Raw genomic sequence first — 16636 nt, forward strand, 5'->3', positions numbered from 1 at the left:
CAGAATAATCCTTCATTCGCAGTGCAAGGGACCTCAACTGATGAACGCAACTGGTGCCTGAGGAAATGTCAGTCAGAATTGTATCTTGTATTTTCTTTCAAATTGTATCAAGGATGAGCACAACGTTTTGACAGAAAAGAAAAGCACAGGAATTTCAACCTGGCTGCTATTGGGATGTGCTGATCAGGAAGTACTGGAAAATCAGCCTGAGTCCAGATTTCTGAAAAAAAGATGCTTACCTGCAGTAGAAGAGCTTCGAGAGGGCTACCTTAGTCAGTAATTAAAAGAGGATTAAAACCAGAATGACATATAAGTTATTGGTGCATTTGAGCTAGGAAACCTGACAGATTTAGTCATATTGCATCACAGATATTTTACTCTGCTCATGTTTACAGATTCATTATTAATATCAGGCTCTCGTATGCTTAAGATTCTGGGTAAAAGCCCTATGAATTGTTTGCTTTTTGAGTCAGTTTGTTTGATGGGGAGATCTGTTCTGCAAGAAGGAAGTGCAATGCCTGTTGTCAAGCTAAGACATATAGTGAATAAATACTGCATTTTCCTTATGAAGGGAAAACTGAAGTATCTGTTCATGAAATATATCCCATTAGCAAACTGGAACAAACTGGCTTTTCCAGCTATGTCATCGCTTACAGCCATGCTCTTTCAATCCTGTGCTGTGACTGAAGGGCAGAGCTAGCTAATCACCCTCAGTCCTCTTAGAAACAGGATTGTTTGAAGTTCCATCTCATCTAGGAAGATGGAAGACACTGACATCATTGGAGATGTCAGTCAGTACAAGTGTGACTGTGTTTGCCTCAGTTAGATGTTAGCCTGGATATTGGCCAAATCAGTGTAATTTATCATTTGGGAATAAGAGATCTAGCTGTATTCAAGGTTTCAAGATTTTAGGCACTGAAGAGAGAAATACTGCAGATTTTTCAGACACTTGAGTAAATTAGGGTAAAACTAGTCATTGCCGCCTTTGAGCATTTCTTTGAAAGATAGGTTTGTAAGGAACGCAAAGAAAGATCAGTCTTTGGTTTTGGACAGCCAAAAAATAATCAGTCTCACCTCCCCCAAATGCTTAGAAGCCTCCAAGGGATTATGTTCCTGGGGAACATTTTGGCTTCTCCTGCTGTGTATCACAAATCGCCTTATCTTAATGTTACCAAGTCTGACCTGAGAGGAGACAGTGAGGACCAAGCTTATTGAAGTCTGAAAACCGTAATAGTTTCTAAAATACAGACATCTGTCTAGAGCTATAGAGTAAATAATTATATACAGGATATGCAAATATATGTTTTCCTGCTGATTGAAATGCAGTTATTCTTCTTGTACAAGCAGGAGTTTTTAAGAAAAGTAATGTGTTGCAATTTATTTTCACAGCAACAAATGCACTGTTAATTTTGGTTAAGAACTCGGTACATCTCTCGTCCATGTTTCTGTTTGAGACTATGTCCTGTAGTATGCGCTTTGGTAGCCTCATAGAGTCTGAGCTGCTGATTCCTCATAGATACGTTTGCTTATTTACCCTCTGCTGCAGACCCAGCCCTCACCACCTCTCACTGACTTCAGTTTGCCTTCCTTTTCCCAGGGGCAGGGCACATATCAATTCACTGAGGAGGGAGGACAGGTGCTGGGAGGAGGCTGTGTGAACACGATGAAGGTAGTCAGGCTCCCTCCATCCAAATCCTCACTCCTCAGCCCCATGGGGGGCAAATTCGTGTTAGCTGCAACACCCACAATGTTACCCACAAAAAGCTAGTCTCCTCTGCCCCCCCGCCCCTCCCCAGTATTCCTCATTCAGACGACCAAGGAGGGGTAACTGGAGGGGAAGCCCCTCTGTGCGGGGTTTTGGGGGGATGCAGAGCTGGTAGGTGGTTGCATCCAAGAATTCCTTTTCCGTGAACAGTGCTTGAACACCTTTCAGCGGGGGTTACTCGGAGGGCAGGGTCGGGCAGCGATTCCCCCGCCCGCCGCCTCCCCCCCCCCTCGCGGAGGGCTATTAGGGGCGGCCCTCGCTCCCTCCATAAAGCAGGTGCCGGAGCCGTTTCCTGCCGTGCCGGTCCTGGTGCCGTCCCGCCCCGGCCATGCACTCTGCTCCCCGCCGCGGCGGCTCTCTGGAGGCGGCTCTGTGTCCGCGGGAGGCCGCCGGCCAGGTGAGTTTCGGGGGTAAGGGGAGATCTCTGGGCCCGGTTAACTGATAATTGCCCTGAGATGCTGCTCCTCTGGCATCGCTCGAGTGCTCAGTGCCGCTGCGGTTGGGATGGGGCTGATGATGCTGCCGTTTCTGGACAGATCGGGGAAAAGAAAGTGGTAGAATTCAAATGCGAGTAGATGAAATTAAGGCAGAACAAAAGTAACTTCTGGTGTATCATTGTTTAGGAGACAGAGAGTGTGATACAGCCCAGAAAAATCCACTATGGGATTATTTCATGTTACAGGGGGAATATATATATAGTACATCAGACAAAAATCAGATAAATTAGATCTTACGTGTTGGGTGCAGTTACTGATACCATGCAGTTCATAAAGCCAGCAAAAGCCCTTGTGGAAACAAGAACACTGACGTACCGGAGTGAAGTTTCACAAGAGGTTGTTTAGCCATGTTCCTCGGATCTTTGGAAGCCAAATAAACTGTTCAGCACAGCTTTAGGTTTGGTGTCTGAGAGCTAAATCTAAGGAGGGCCTTTGGTATGGTTGAAAAATTTCCCTGTAATGTGACATCTAGATGTTGTTACTCAAGATCATGTCTTCATCCTTCCCTACTAAGAAGTGTGTCAGAAGGACAGTGAGAAAGTAAGCAGCTACTTAGAGAGGGAGGAGGATATAAAATACCTGTTGAGACTTTTTATCAAGTACAATGAATGGCAATCTGTATCAAATACATTTTTAAAAATATGTTTTGGTCTTCAATTTATAGCTGTAACATAATTTCCTTTAAACAAGTATGTTTAGATAACTTTAGGTCTTGGCTATCCATTAATATAACGAATTAAAGCACAAAATATGATCAAATATTTTTATTTGATAATAAAATAATTTGAGCATATTTGATATTTGAATATCAAAAATACCCTCAAATATCTGTCTAACAGAATGTTCTGTGGGGAGGTGGAGAAAGGGAAGTTAATTGCTATGGGCTCTGAAGGAGCAATCTTTAACCAGAGGACACCTAGGTATCTACCTAAATAAGGGCTCTAGAGTATCCCTGTGTTTGTGTACTTTTATTAAGACTTGAGCCAGGTTGATGACAAATCAGTTAATGAATTGCATCATTAATAACAAGCATCAATGCTTCCTTCACCCTCCAAAAAGCTCAAATGTGTTACCCTGGAAAGGAAGAGTGTCAGAGTTGATTAGAGCTGAGTTACAGATACAGAATAAAATGACAGTGAAGGTGCAGCTGTTGAGGAGAGGAATTGGTTTTGTGTTACTGTTTCCCCTTGTCTTGCACCAGAATGGTTGCTATGTTAATGCAGACTTGTTTTCAGTTTATTTTTTAATTGGAAGCACAAGCTTATTGTTGTGTAGGGTCAAAGATTCAAGTGGTGTGCATTTGGTGCTGTAGGCATCTGAATTTCTCTTTTTCAAATTCCTAAATTAGGGATCATTTTTAGAACTTAATGTAAGAAGAACTTATTGAGTTCTGTTTTCTTTATTGTTCTCTTAAACGTATTCATAAAAGCTGTCACCATGGTGTTCATTGAACTAGCAAAATACAAAGAAAGAACATTAGTCTACAGTGCATGTAGTTTGTCCTGGCTGTGCACCATATGACATTGCATGGCAACTATGCCAAGTCTCATAAGCGGAGCTTGTCCTAAGTCAATGATCCTGAGTGTGGAATCAAGCCAACATGCTGCGTATAAGCTGTATATATATGAAATAGCCAAACAGGCTATCAACAGGCTCCATTTCTAATGGAGGCTTCTTTGCATCCAGCTGCTTCTACAGCAGTAACATCTTAATAGGATTTGGCTCATACAAATGGCAATCTCTGCACTTGAGAAAACAACCAATATCCTATAAGTAATTGTGGAGTTAATAGCTTTTTCTTTTCTGCTTGGAGCACCCTTGCTCAGTGCCAGTTCCTGGCTCTTGTGATCATGATCTGACACTCACTGAGCAAGCTGTGAGCCCCACAGGCTGTTCAGCAGAAGCTGGATTGGGCTCTATTGCATACTTTCAGCAGAGAATTTTATGTCTGGAGTCAATCTGATAGAGATCAGTGGCTTTGCAGGATCAGAAACAGTGTGATGGACTGACACAGTCATCCAGGCTCATTATATAGTGACAGCTTGTTCTAGGTGGGGACCCAATCAGAAATACAGATATTTCTAAATCAGCATCAGTAGGCTTGGAGCAAGACCTCTGCCATAGGATACCACCTTGGCACCCCAAGAGCTCACACCTAGTAACCTGCTTGAAACCTTTCTTAGAGCAGCATCAAATATCTGCCTTGTAAATCACTTGACTTAAAATGAATTCAATTTAATTGTTTTGTTAGGCAGATTGCCTTCTTATGGGAGCATTTTGGTAAAATCTGTTTTTTGTTTTTAAACTTATTATAGATAGAAATACTCAGTTGTTCAGCATTATTCATTTTAAAGAGGTTAAAATTGGACAGACTATAGAAGGGAATCAGTGGAACTGCTGCATTTTGATTGCATTTTGATTTTTGCTCTTTCCATTTTCTGAAAATGTCACCAGATAATCATATCCTGAAAAGCTGTGTCAAACCAAAAAATAATTCCAAATAGCAATAATGTACCTTCATTTTTCTTTTTCTTACTGACTCCTTCAGAAACTTCACCTTTTTTGTTTCTTTTTGCAAGGTTTGAATACTTATGGGACACAGCCTCTGCTTCTAAGCTTTGTATTTTTATTTTACTTTGCATTTTTTACATTCTTAATTGTTTCAATGTTACTTCTATTTGTGGCCTGGCTACAAGTAGCTAAGAATATGATATGTGATACCCACTGGTTTCCACACAGTCAGGACTGTGATCACTAATAAGGTACAAAACCACAAGGTCCTATAGTGTTGGATGCCTGAAAATTTTAGTGTGTGAGTTGGGTGATTTATAAGAGTTTGGTGTGTGAATCAAGGGCCCTGACAGATGGAATAGCTCACTTGTGGCTGATCTTTATAGCCAACAGATTCTGGTCAGCACAACACTAACTCCTTAGGTTTTGTCTCCTTTCTCTGTAAAACAGTGCTTTACGGTTACACAGTGGGAGAAAGGCAATGACTTTTCAATTGTGATCCACTAAATCCTGATCCAGCTTTTCCTGTCTATATTCAGTGGGGTTTGGATTTTTTGCTTTACTAATTTTCATTGCATTTGCCAATAAGTATTTTGTTCAACTTCTTATTTCTTCTGGTATCTTACAGCTTCCCCCTCAGTACCAATGCTAGTTATAAGCTATGCTTTGAAAACATTTTCTGCCTCCTAGAGGATGTCTAAAGATGTCTATAAAATCATTCAACTGAAGAAATCTCAGTATTTCAACCTCAGCTCTCACATAGTCCATGTGTGTCTAGTGTTATTGTGTAAAGATTTAATGGGTACCTTTCCTTTCGTGGTTGATCAGTCAGAGCACAATATTATCCCAAGACAAACTGAAATGTAAAACTTTACACTTTTTGCACTACTAGCCATTCCGAAAAATCTTTTTGTTTGTTTGCATTTAGTTAAATAAATCAAATTACGTGATGATTGAAGATAATAAAGAGAATGAAGACCATGCATCTGAAAGAGGAAGAACAGCCATCATTTTTTCCTTGAAGAATGAAGTTGGAGGTCTTGTGAAAGCATTAAAACTCTTTCAGGTAGGTACCACCTGCTCTGTATTTTTAAATTTCAAGGATAGTTTTGGAACACATTAGAATGAATTACATCCATTTATTAAGGATGTGATTCCTATCCTGGCTCCCACTATGTACCCAAAATCACCCATGAAGGCAAATTTATGCATTGGAAATTAGATGCTGGTTGGCTAAAATCCTTCACAAAATGTACCATCTGCACTGACTAAAGACAGTTTCGTCTTTTTGCCTCATGAAAAGAGGGTTGGCACTCATTGGTTCTACTGCATATAAAAGGCAGGTCTGAAGCTCCCGCTGATGGCAGGTAGACACTTGGGGTGCTGACCTGTGCTGGGGTGAGGCCAGTGCCCATGTCACCCTGCCTAGCCAGACGGAGGGTGATAGAGGAGATGCAGTGGCACAACTGCACCCCTTTGACTGCTGGGCAGGTAGGTACAAGGAATATGCACAGTGCCACAGTGCTCTGTCATCTGGCCCTGCATGTCTTAGCCTCAGGTTTTCTCTGTGTTCCTGATATAAGACATATGATTAAATAATTTTTCAAATAAAATTTACACCCTGAAAACTACTGCTTTTAAGTCCATTGCTTGCTTGTGAGATAATTATATGGTGACTTGATTGGCATTTGGTGAATTTCCCCAGACCCAGTTGCTAATCAGCTTCCTATGGGAGCAATGAAAGAAAAAGGTCTATGAATTTAAACTTCCTGACTGTGTCTTTCTGTGCTTCCTGAATATAAGTGAAATTGAAAGAATACAGGTTCTCTGTCACTTTCTTCTGTATGAAAAGCTTTTTAAAATCAAACTAGCCCCCCTCCAATAAGCAAACTGCTACCAAGAGATCCAATTAACTAAAATAGCTTCACAAAGGTGGTGAGTAGTCTATAGCAGTAGAATATTATTTTGAAAAAAAAACAAGTTTTAGTTTTCAGACAGTTATTTTTAGTTTGTTAGAAAACACTGCTTCTTGCAAAACAGGAGAAGCATGTCAATCTGGTACACATTGAGTCACGGAAGTCCAAGAGACGAAATTCTGAGTTTGAGATCTTTGTGGACTGTGACAGTAACAGTGAACAACTGAATGAGATCTTCCAGCTCCTGAAATCCCATGTCAATGTTGTCTCTATGAACCCAACAGAGCACTTCAATGTCCAGGAAGATGGTAAGTACAAAAGGCAGTTCTGATGAAAATGCACTTCTCAGTGTGTTAGTTGGAAATCTTTTTGTAGTGTCCATGACTGCATTTGTGTAGTGTTTTCAACCTGTAGGTACCAGGTTTACGCTTCTGTGTTGTGAATGAGTATAGTTTAGTTTATATGGGCAGGGTTGCATTGGCTGGTGTCGCTTAAGAATACAGGCTGTTCCAGGGTGTATTCCTAGGTGACACCTGGGTGCAAATTGTTAGCTGTGCTTCTGTCTCTTCACAGTACAGCACAGCTGGCATCACTAGGAAGTTCCTGCACCTGCACAGGCCTGCATGTAGGGACTGTACACCATGATCACAGAGGTATAATACTGGCAGATCCCAGTTCAGTTCAGACACTGGTGAGACTGGGAGATGGATTCTGCAATTTCCTCGTTTAGCTCTAGTTTGTTGTTTTTTTTTTTAAATCACTTTTCATCATAATCAGTTACTTACATTAGTGTGGAAGAGGTGCCTTTTAACTTTGGGATGCTTCATATCTTTGCCTGTGCTTCTAGTTAAAGATATGCCTAAGGTTCAGGGCAGCTGGAAGTCAGTCCCATGTATTTGTCAGCCATTGTGCTTGGCACAGGCTGGTAGGTAGGGGAAAGTGAAAACTGGGGTTCTTGGGTAAAAATGGCTTACTTAGGCCCTAAGTAATTCCAATCTAAACGTTCTCTTTGTCCTTTCTAAGAAAACTGAAGAGCACAGAGGAGAAAAACAGCATATTAACTGCTCTGCCTAGAGCTTGGCTAAAAACTCTTAGGCTTAAAAAAGTAAAAGTAGTCAGTAGCAAAACTGTCATGAAGTATCTCTCTAAGGCTGCAGGGCCTCCTGCTCTTCCTCTTCCCCCACAAACCCCTTAGCAAAGCCAAATGCTTCTGAGGTACATCACCATGAGCAATGTTTATTTCCCCTGGTCAGTCAAGCAGGATGGGAGGACTCAAGCTGCTACCACTCTGTTCAGGTACCACAGGCAAACCACTTTTCTGTTTCTTCGCGCACTTTGTACCCTAGAAGATTCACAACAGTGTGCACAAGGAGGCCTTGTCTCAGTAGAAGCCTCTAGATGCTACTCTAACAGTAATAACAGTTCAGGGCTGCAGAAACCCCATATTAACTGTTTCCTTTCCCTGGACGCTTTGGAGCTGGATGTGCTCTGTAGGCAGACTCTGGCAGTGACAGAGGAGGAAGTGTGAGCTGTAGGCTGGTGCCAGATAGGCAGTAGACTCCCTTGTCTTATTCATGTGCTTTTAATTTATAGATTTAGCCTGTAACCACCATAGCCATACTTGAAAGTAGCATTTCCTCCCACATTATACTTGGCGTTATTAATAACCTTGTGGATTCCATGCATTCTCTAGACATGGAGAATGTTCCCTGGTTTCCAAAGAAGATCTCAGATTTGGATAAGTGTGCAAACCGAGTGCTGATGTATGGTTCCGATTTGGATGCTGACCATCCAGTGAGTATTTTTTCTTCCCTAAAACCAATTTATAGTGAAAATGTACTTTGTAGACCTTACTTATAAAATAGCAGTTTTTCCTTCTCCCTCTCCTTCCCCTCAACGGCACCTCTGTGGGTCTCAGCACCTTCTCTTTGGGGTTTCATGGTTTTTTTCCTAGGCCGTCACTGAATTCAGCTCCCATGCCTTTCTGCAAGGCTCACATGTGCAAGGACTGGAGGGCTTCAAGTCTGGGCCCAGAGTAGTCACAAATAATAAATAAATAAATTAAAAAAGCCATTGTGAGGCAGGCTTGGTTCCTTCTCTTACTTTCTCACTGTAATTGGAGCAAACAAACTGGGACTTGGGCAGTGCAAATGGGAACTTTGTCCTGTAATTTAGAATTATCAAGCAAGTAACATAGTTTATATAAATAGTGATGTGACTAAAATGAATTATTGTCTACTGAATATATAGTTATATATAATTCTTAATTTGAGCTGGAGTATTTGCTTAGTTCATGGTTACTAAACATTTCAGACTACAGCTATGAGGTTTTCAAGTGTCTTGTTTTAAATTAATTTATTTACTAGTGCTTGGAAACTCATTTAACTTCGTTTCTCTCCTTCCCTCCACCAGGGTTTCAAAGACAATGTCTATCGTAAGAGGCGAAAGTATTTTGCAGACCTCGCTATGCACTACAAACAGTAAGCTTGACTTCTTCCACAATAAGCCTTCTGGGTGCCTTGAGATAATAGCAGAGTGGACTGTTGAGAGCTCACCTTTCCTGGGCTCAGATCTTACTGAGACATGCTTGTCTTGGGAATTGGAGTCAAGGGGGTGAAATGAAGTTAGATGTAAGACAAGATTAAAAGGTAGATCTAGGCCATCTTACAGCTCCCCAGGCCTGATCAGTCTGGGGCCACAGCTGCTTGACTGTTGTGGCATCTGCAGCAGGGCTGATACTCAGATGGGCAGCAGTGCCAATGAGGGCTTCCTGCAGTGTGGAACATTTGGATTCTGTGGTCCCTCCCCACTTCTCTGGAAATGGGTGCAACAAAGGAAGAGGGTGGACAAGGCATGATGCACAGCTGTCTGTGCCAGGATGTACTGACTTGACTAGAGCAGATTGTTCTTTACAAGAGGGAGGGGAGGCAAACCCCAGTATATAGCCCATTGACCACTGAGTGTAAACTCTCTGGAAAATGTTAATACTTTAATTTTCTTTCCTTGTTCAAACTAGTGTGTGTGATGTGCAGATAAGAAGTTTTCTGTGAAAAAAAACCAAACCCAAAAACTTAAAGAACTTCTGTCTTTTAGAGATGGGGGAGGGAGTTCTTAAAGCAGTAAGATTTTCATAGCCCTGTGCTATAAATTCTTTCTAAACATGATTTTCAAGTTGCTGTTGCCTTCTTGAATTAAGATGTCAAGTTGCTCAACTGGAAAATACCTAGAAATGGTGTGTATCTAGAGCTCTACTGCACTGTGTATTAATGTAACTGGTTACCACAGCACAGAGGTGGTTACTGTCAATATATTGTTAACAGAAATTTGCTTGGGCAAGCATTTGCCATACTGGTTACCTGGCTGGCAGTGGAAGCTCGGGGTAACACTCCCACGGCTTTCAGTGAGCTTTAGGTCACACCCTTGCTTTAATCCACATTAGTCAAGATCTCATGGGCTAAATAGGAAAGATGGAGTACAATTAATATGTTCAGACAAACGCTTATCTCCTCTGCATAGTATGACTTTTACATACTGTGTAATTGTAGCTGCTTCCAAGCAATGTGTTAATTATTTAGGGAATTCTCTTTCTAAAACAAATCAAAAAGGTAATGGAAAGTAACTGCAGCCAGAGAAGTCCAACAGAGAAAAGGATGTGCTCTCAGCTTCTGAAGCTGTAAAGGCTATGCAGGTATTTTAAAGGTTAGTCTTAGTATTAAAAACCTAAAAGACTATTTATAGAACCAAAGTTTTCAGGCTCCACTGAGGTCAATGTAAAGATTCCTGTCAGTTGGTTTAGGTGGGAAAGAAGGCAAGCCCTTAGACTAAAAGCTTTAAAGGGCATAGACCAGATGTCACTCTGTATTTGACGGTGTCTAATGTACCTTGACCAGGTGTTGCAGCTGTATAGATGTTAATAGTAGGTAAATGAGTCATTAGCCATTTAGCAAGGAATATAATTTCTTCCTCTTCTCCTTGTAGTGGTGACCCAATTCCCAAGATTGAATTCACTGAAGAGGAGATCAAGACCTGGGGGACTGTCTACCGAGAGCTTAACAAGCTTTACCCAACTCATGCCTGCAGAGAGTATCTTAAAAACTTACCCTTGCTCACCAAATACTGTGGGTACAGGGAAGACAATATACCCCAGCTAGAAGATGTGTCCCGCTTCCTGAAAGGTAACATGCTAATTTTCTTGCACAAAAAAGAACTAACGTCCATTGCAAATCATGCTGCTATTTCATGGGCAGAAGAAAACACCCTTGGTCTCTTTTGCTTGTATTCATTCTGGTCCTTTAAGAAGCCTTTTGGCCACCTGTGTTTTAATGTATTGCATCTTGAATATATACAAATGGTGACATTTGAGGGCAATGCTACCTCTGAAGAGACTGTTATGGTTGGCTAAAGAGACACCCAGCTGTACTGCGTTTGCTCTAGGTATGAAACTGTAGGAAATCCACTGACACAGAGGTAGGGATATTTTTACTAAATGTTGGTCACTCCCAAGCTTAGGCCAGATTTTTCTAATTGTGTCTAATTTTCCCAGATGCTCTTGAGCCAAGGAAGTGGTGTAGCTTTCACCTCAGTTGTAGCAGGAAAGGTGACAACACTGCAATTCAACAGTAATGTGCAATTTCTCTGTTCCTTTTCAGAGCGCACAGGTTTCATCATCCGCCCTGTTGCTGGATATCTGTCACCCAGAGACTTCTTAGCAGGATTAGCATTCAGAGTTTTTCACTGCACTCAATATGTTAGACACAGCTCGGACCCTCTCTATACACCAGAACCGTGAGTCATTTAATCCTAGGGGAGAATTTGAGAGTGAGTTTTGAATCTTGCTGCCCAGAGCCAAGCTACTTAAAAGCCATTCAAGAAGCACCAGCAAGAAAACTTATTTTTAAGGTGCTGAAGACTCAGCCTTCACGCTGAATGTAATGAAGTTTTAGTATGCTCAAGTGCCACCTTCATAAGTACAGGATTTTCAGAAGTACAGCATGTTATTGGAGAGCTCTTACTGATGTCATTGTGCGCAGAGTTAAATATACACTCCTTATAAATGCAGAGCTCTGGTCTTAATTTTAGATGGCTTCATTTGAAAATTCAAGTTTATGTATAGATTATGCAGAGTTAGTTTGACCTGCTGGCAAGTAAGTACCATGTAGCTGCTTGCTCACTCACTCTCCCCCAGTGAGATGGGGAAGAGAATTGGAAAAAAGGTAAAAACCTGTGGGTTGAGTTAGGAACAGTTTAATAATTGAAGTAAAATGTAATAATAATAACAACAATAGTAATGATAATAAGAAATCAAGAGAGAGAGGAGTAAAACTCAAAAAACGTGACACACAATACAATTGCTCATCATCTGCTGACTGATGCCCAGCCCATCCCTAAACAGAGATCAGCCCCTTCCTGCCAAGTTCCCCAGTTCATATACTGGGCATGACATGTTGTGGTATGGAATACCCTTTTGGCTAGTTTGGGTCAGCTGTCCTGGCTGCCCTCCCTCCCAGCTTCACTGGCAGACCATGAAAAACTGAGAAGTCCTTGACTTAGGGTAAGCGCTACTTAGCAACAATTAAAACGCTGGTGTGTTATCTGTGTTATTGTCACACTAAAGCCAAAGCACAGCACTGTACCAGCTGCTATGAAGAAAATGCATTCTGCTGCTTTCAGCTAAATGTGATTGACACTTTTCTGTCTTTGGATATTAAATAGTTTAATGCAAGACATTGTATCTGTTCAGTGGCGCTGCTTTTTCACAGAGCCACAAAGACAGGTCATGAGACTTCTTTGTTTCTTTTTCCAGTGATACCTGCCATGAGCTCCTAGGTCATGTCCCTCTTTTGGCTGAACCCAGTTTTGCTCAGTTCTCCCAGGAAATTGGTCTTGCATCACTCGGGGCATCAGATGAGGCTGTTCAAAAACTGGCAACAGTGAGTATTTGAGTGCCCTGTGATCCCATTGAAAGCTTTGTGCTTTACTAGGCTGATCCCACTCCATCAAATATGTTTGAAGCTTCATGTCAATGTTAGCCTCACCAGCTACTAGAACTATGGGTTTCACTGGTCCTTGGCTTTTAGACCATGTAACAAATTTCCATGCCAGGAAAAACAAAAAAACAAACATTTTGAGATTGCTATGACTGTTATTTTTATTCACTTGGCTGTCAAGTAAGTGTGCAACTTCTGGTGGTAGATCACTTCTTATAGGTTGAAATTCTATGGTCAGTTTCTTCCAAACAAAATCTTCTTACTGCTAGGAACATGATTCAATGATTTTAAGAGTAATTTATTTCTTTAATATGTAGAATGAATTGAAATGATACAGTGTTTTCACTGAATGTGGTGTGTGCTAGCATTAGATACTTCTCAGTCAAGAAACTGGAATAATGTAAATTCATCTTATTTCCTTATTTAGATGAAAAATAATTGATGCTGGTTATATATATTCACTGGGAGCAGAACTAAGCCATCTATGAAAACAGTGTTTTTCCTCATATACCTGCAGAAATCCAGGAAAACTAAGCTTCTTTATAGGCCACTAAGCAAAAGAGAAAGATACTGTAGTGGGCTGATGTTTTCACTTACTCAGGGATCCTTTTTATCCAGTGTTTCTTTTAAGCTGAAGCTGCCATGTCATGACCGTATTTCTCAAAACAGATTTACACCTCTGTGTTCCTACTGATATTAACAGCTTCTAGCTGACCAGGGTGACCTGTAATATCAATCTTTCTTATGAGAAACATGCAGTCCAATGGTTCTTCAACTTTCTATCTTCTGACTTCCCTCTGAGAACATCTGAGAAGGATAACTGAGTGATGACTGTCTGATATTTGCAACTGTTTGATACTACCTGTAAATAGATGTGCCCCAGTCTAGTTCACCACAGCATCTCTGTTGAAAGCTGAATTGTTTTACTCCCTTCTCTGTTTCAGTGCTACTTCTTCACTGTAGAGTTTGGCTTGTGCAAGCAAGAGGGACAGCTACGAGTTTATGGGGCTGGCTTGCTTTCTTCAATTAGTGAACTCAGGGTAAGAATATCTACTGCTTACTTATCTTTTCGTTTGATTATTATTGTCACTGTTTTCTCTGGTTTTTTTTTATGAAGTATAATTCTAAAAATCATTATTTTGTAAACTCCTAGATACTTACTAGACATTAAGAAAATTCTCAGTGGCAATACTTATTGGACAGTCTGCTTTTGGATTTATGCTGAGTAGCTCCCATGTCTTTTGCAGGAAGCACTAGATGATTGGTATTTCTTAACATAAGTTTCCCACTAACTATTTTCAGAATAAAGCTCTCCTGGTTTAAACAGATTCTGAAAATATTGCTGTTGTTTACAGATGAGCCTTGTGTCTGAGGAATCTCTTTTTTGACCCAGATTGGCAGAATATGGACCTTCAGAGATACTAATTTTTTTAAGCTTTAATCAATGTTCATCTACAGATAAAAAGTTTAAGATGTGATGCACTAAATATGGTCTCACTTAATCTTTTTCTATTCACTGTACTTCATGTCGTCTTCCTCATGGATTCTTTGGGTGGTGATGTTCCTCTGACACATGGTAACACATGATACCAGCACTCACTCTCTGGTGGTGCCAAAGTCAAGCCTTTTGATCCAAAGGTCACCTGCAAGCAAGAATGCCTCATAACAACTTTCCAGGAGGTTTACTTTGTTTCTGAAAGTTTTGAAGAAGCAAAGGAAAAGATGAGGTACTGATTTTTTTTTTTTTTTCCCCTGTTTATAAAAGCGGGTTTTGATTTTGTGCATTTCTCAGTAGCAGCACCAAACCCTTCTATTCTTATCACAGTTTTATGACTAATTTTCATGGGGTTAGAAAGCTGAGATTAGCATTTGCTTGGTCTTCCATGTACTGGGTGGGAAAGATAACGAACTATATAACAACTATTTATAAGAAAGTAAATAGTTTAGAAAAGTGATTATTGATCCTGACTGCATACAGGGGATGCATTTGTGTTTTAACTCCCTGTATTTTTTTTACTTGAATAGGGAGTTTGCAAAAACCATCAAGCGTCCATTTGGTGTGAAGTACAATCCATATACTCAAAGTGTGCAGATCCTGAAAGACACGAAAAGCATTGCCAGCGTGGTGAATGAGCTACGTCATGAGCTGGACGTTGTCAGCGATGCCCTTAGCAAGATGGGCAAGCAGCTGGAAGTTTAACATTCCTGTCAGCAGTGTGGTGCTGCACTCTTTATTTTCCCTATTGTTTTATTTTTAGGCATGTAATGTGTTGTATGCAGAACTCTCTCATTTACAAATGGAAGGGTGAATGGCCCATAAGGATAATAACTTTACCTTGTTTCTCTGTGTAGAGTCCCTTACAGAATGTATTCCTCCCTCCCCCTTGGATAAAAAAGGCCTGGAGTTGCCTTTGAGAAGCTGGTGGGGAGGAGAGAAATTGCTAGACTGGAAAAAACCGTGTGGTCTGTGGATCAAGGCTAGGATCAGATGGTGCAGAAAGTAGCTTATGAGGCAATAATGGAGTGATTTGCCACAGAGAAAAAGTCAGTTTCTGACTCTAGTACTATAATACTAATTTTATAGCATTGCAGGCTTTGTAGCATAGAAGCTATAGTAATCAGTGCTTCTAAGTCTGTGGTACTAAGTTTAAAACTTGAATGATTAAGACGCAGACATCAGAACACAAACAGCTGGAGGTTCACCATGATAAAATTGAGGGATTGAATCTTGCATTTAGAGGGATTGTTCTTGCCCCCAAAGAATTGCAGATGCTTCTAGTGTAAGGCAGAGATACAGAGCTGTTGCATGAAATCCTAAGCCTGTTTATTTTGGGATATTTACTGTTGGCTCAGAAAGCCAGGATTTTTATTGCTGTCCTTGATATTGCACCTGAGGGAAGATCTTTCATTACAGAAATATAATTTGCCTTTTTTTTTGATTGAATTAATTTAGCAAAAAATACCATCAGGTACTGACTTAGCACAAACTATTTCCAAATTACAATTTAATATTAAAAATAATTTCATTGATTCTAAAATAACACCAAAGTTTGAAATGACGGCCGGAGTTCATAGCCTAGTCTGCCTTTTGTAAGAATAAGTATCTTCTTGATTGCTTAGTCACTTCATTGACCTGCAGAGTCAAAGATGTGTTCTGTTTCTTCTTTACACCAGAACACCTTCATTCCCTATCAAGCAAATGATAACTGAAAAGCCCAAGCATTTCACAGAAATTGTAAAAGCCCAAGAATTTCACAGGCATTGTGTGGCTATGAATGTAGTAACAATCTACCTTGTAGCAGAAAGTATATCTAATTCCACAGAGCACTTTACAAGTGGTGGGAAGCAGTGTCCTTCTGAATTGCCTGTATCCCATAGTAGCAAACTTCCCAGTTTTTAGGGCCCCACTGTTTCACGTGCACAAAGCTGTGAACAGCTGCACAAAGCTGTGCCAGCTACTGTTTCTGCTGACCCTGATGATGAAATAAGTATGTGTACAGGATATAATACCTTTGAATGGAAGACCTGTGATGTGAAGGGTGTATTAAATAGCAAGCTAAGCACTGATTCTTCATAGGTGTATCAGGAAATCCAGAATTTGCAGCTGTGAAGGTTGCTGGGAAAATGGGCTGAAATCTTGACTACGCTGTAAGTGCTAGGCCAAGATTTTGAGAACTTGAAAGGACTTTCATGAACCTCTATGCTTGGAAATCAGTTCAAGTTTTGTATGCTTTCTAGAAGGCCACATCTGTTCCATAAGCAATCACTGGTCCAAGTATATTCACTGTTTAAATCGAGTCTAGGTTACTTTTTTTCCTGTGTCTGTTAACACATGTAACTCTTTTAAAAAGAACAAGATGTAGAAATATGGTCTACAGCATTCATGGCTTACATTAGACTTTAAAATAGTTTATAGGAGCTTTGTCTCTACACGAGTAGTAGGAGGATCTGTTTTGTCTG

The 16636-nt window shown here is 40.5% G+C and overlaps 1 protein-coding gene across 1 annotated transcript; it reads left to right on the top strand.

The window, feature by feature from the left end:
* The first annotated feature begins 1910 nt into the window (after positions 1 to 1910).
* Positions 1911 to 16597, top strand: TPH1 (tryptophan hydroxylase 1). The gene is made up of 11 exons (XM_062608857.1): positions 1911 to 2162; positions 5702 to 5839; positions 6814 to 6997; positions 8383 to 8483; positions 9102 to 9169; positions 10668 to 10864; positions 11339 to 11474; positions 12493 to 12619; positions 13621 to 13716; positions 14270 to 14403; positions 14702 to 16597. Exons 1-11 carry the CDS (start codon positions 2094 to 2096, stop codon positions 14874 to 14876), a joined length of 1425 nt encoding a protein of 474 aa, XP_062464841.1. The 5' UTR covers positions 1911 to 2093; the 3' UTR covers positions 14877 to 16597.
* The last annotated feature ends 39 nt before the right edge of the window (positions 16598 to 16636 follow it).

Source organism: Pezoporus occidentalis, unplaced genomic scaffold (genome assembly GCF_034315485.1).
Source record: "Pezoporus occidentalis ecotype Australia unplaced genomic scaffold, CSIRO_AGI_Poc_V1 ctg131, whole genome shotgun sequence".
NCBI lineage: Eukaryota > Metazoa > Chordata > Aves > Psittaciformes > Psittacidae > Pezoporus > Pezoporus occidentalis.

Excerpts from the sequence above, each read along its gene's own strand:
- TPH1 (XM_062608857.1), top strand. The coding sequence starts at position 2,094 with ATGCACTCTGCTCCCCGCCGCGGCGGCTCTCTGGAGGCGGCTCTGTGT. Across the intron at positions 2,163-5,701 it reads CGCGGGAGGCCGCCGGCCAG|TTAAATAAATCAAATTACGT; the intron begins GTGAGTTTCGGG and ends GTTTGCATTTAG. Across the intron at positions 9,170-10,667 it reads CTCGCTATGCACTACAAACA|TGGTGACCCAATTCCCAAGA; the intron begins GTAAGCTTGACT and ends TTCTCCTTGTAG.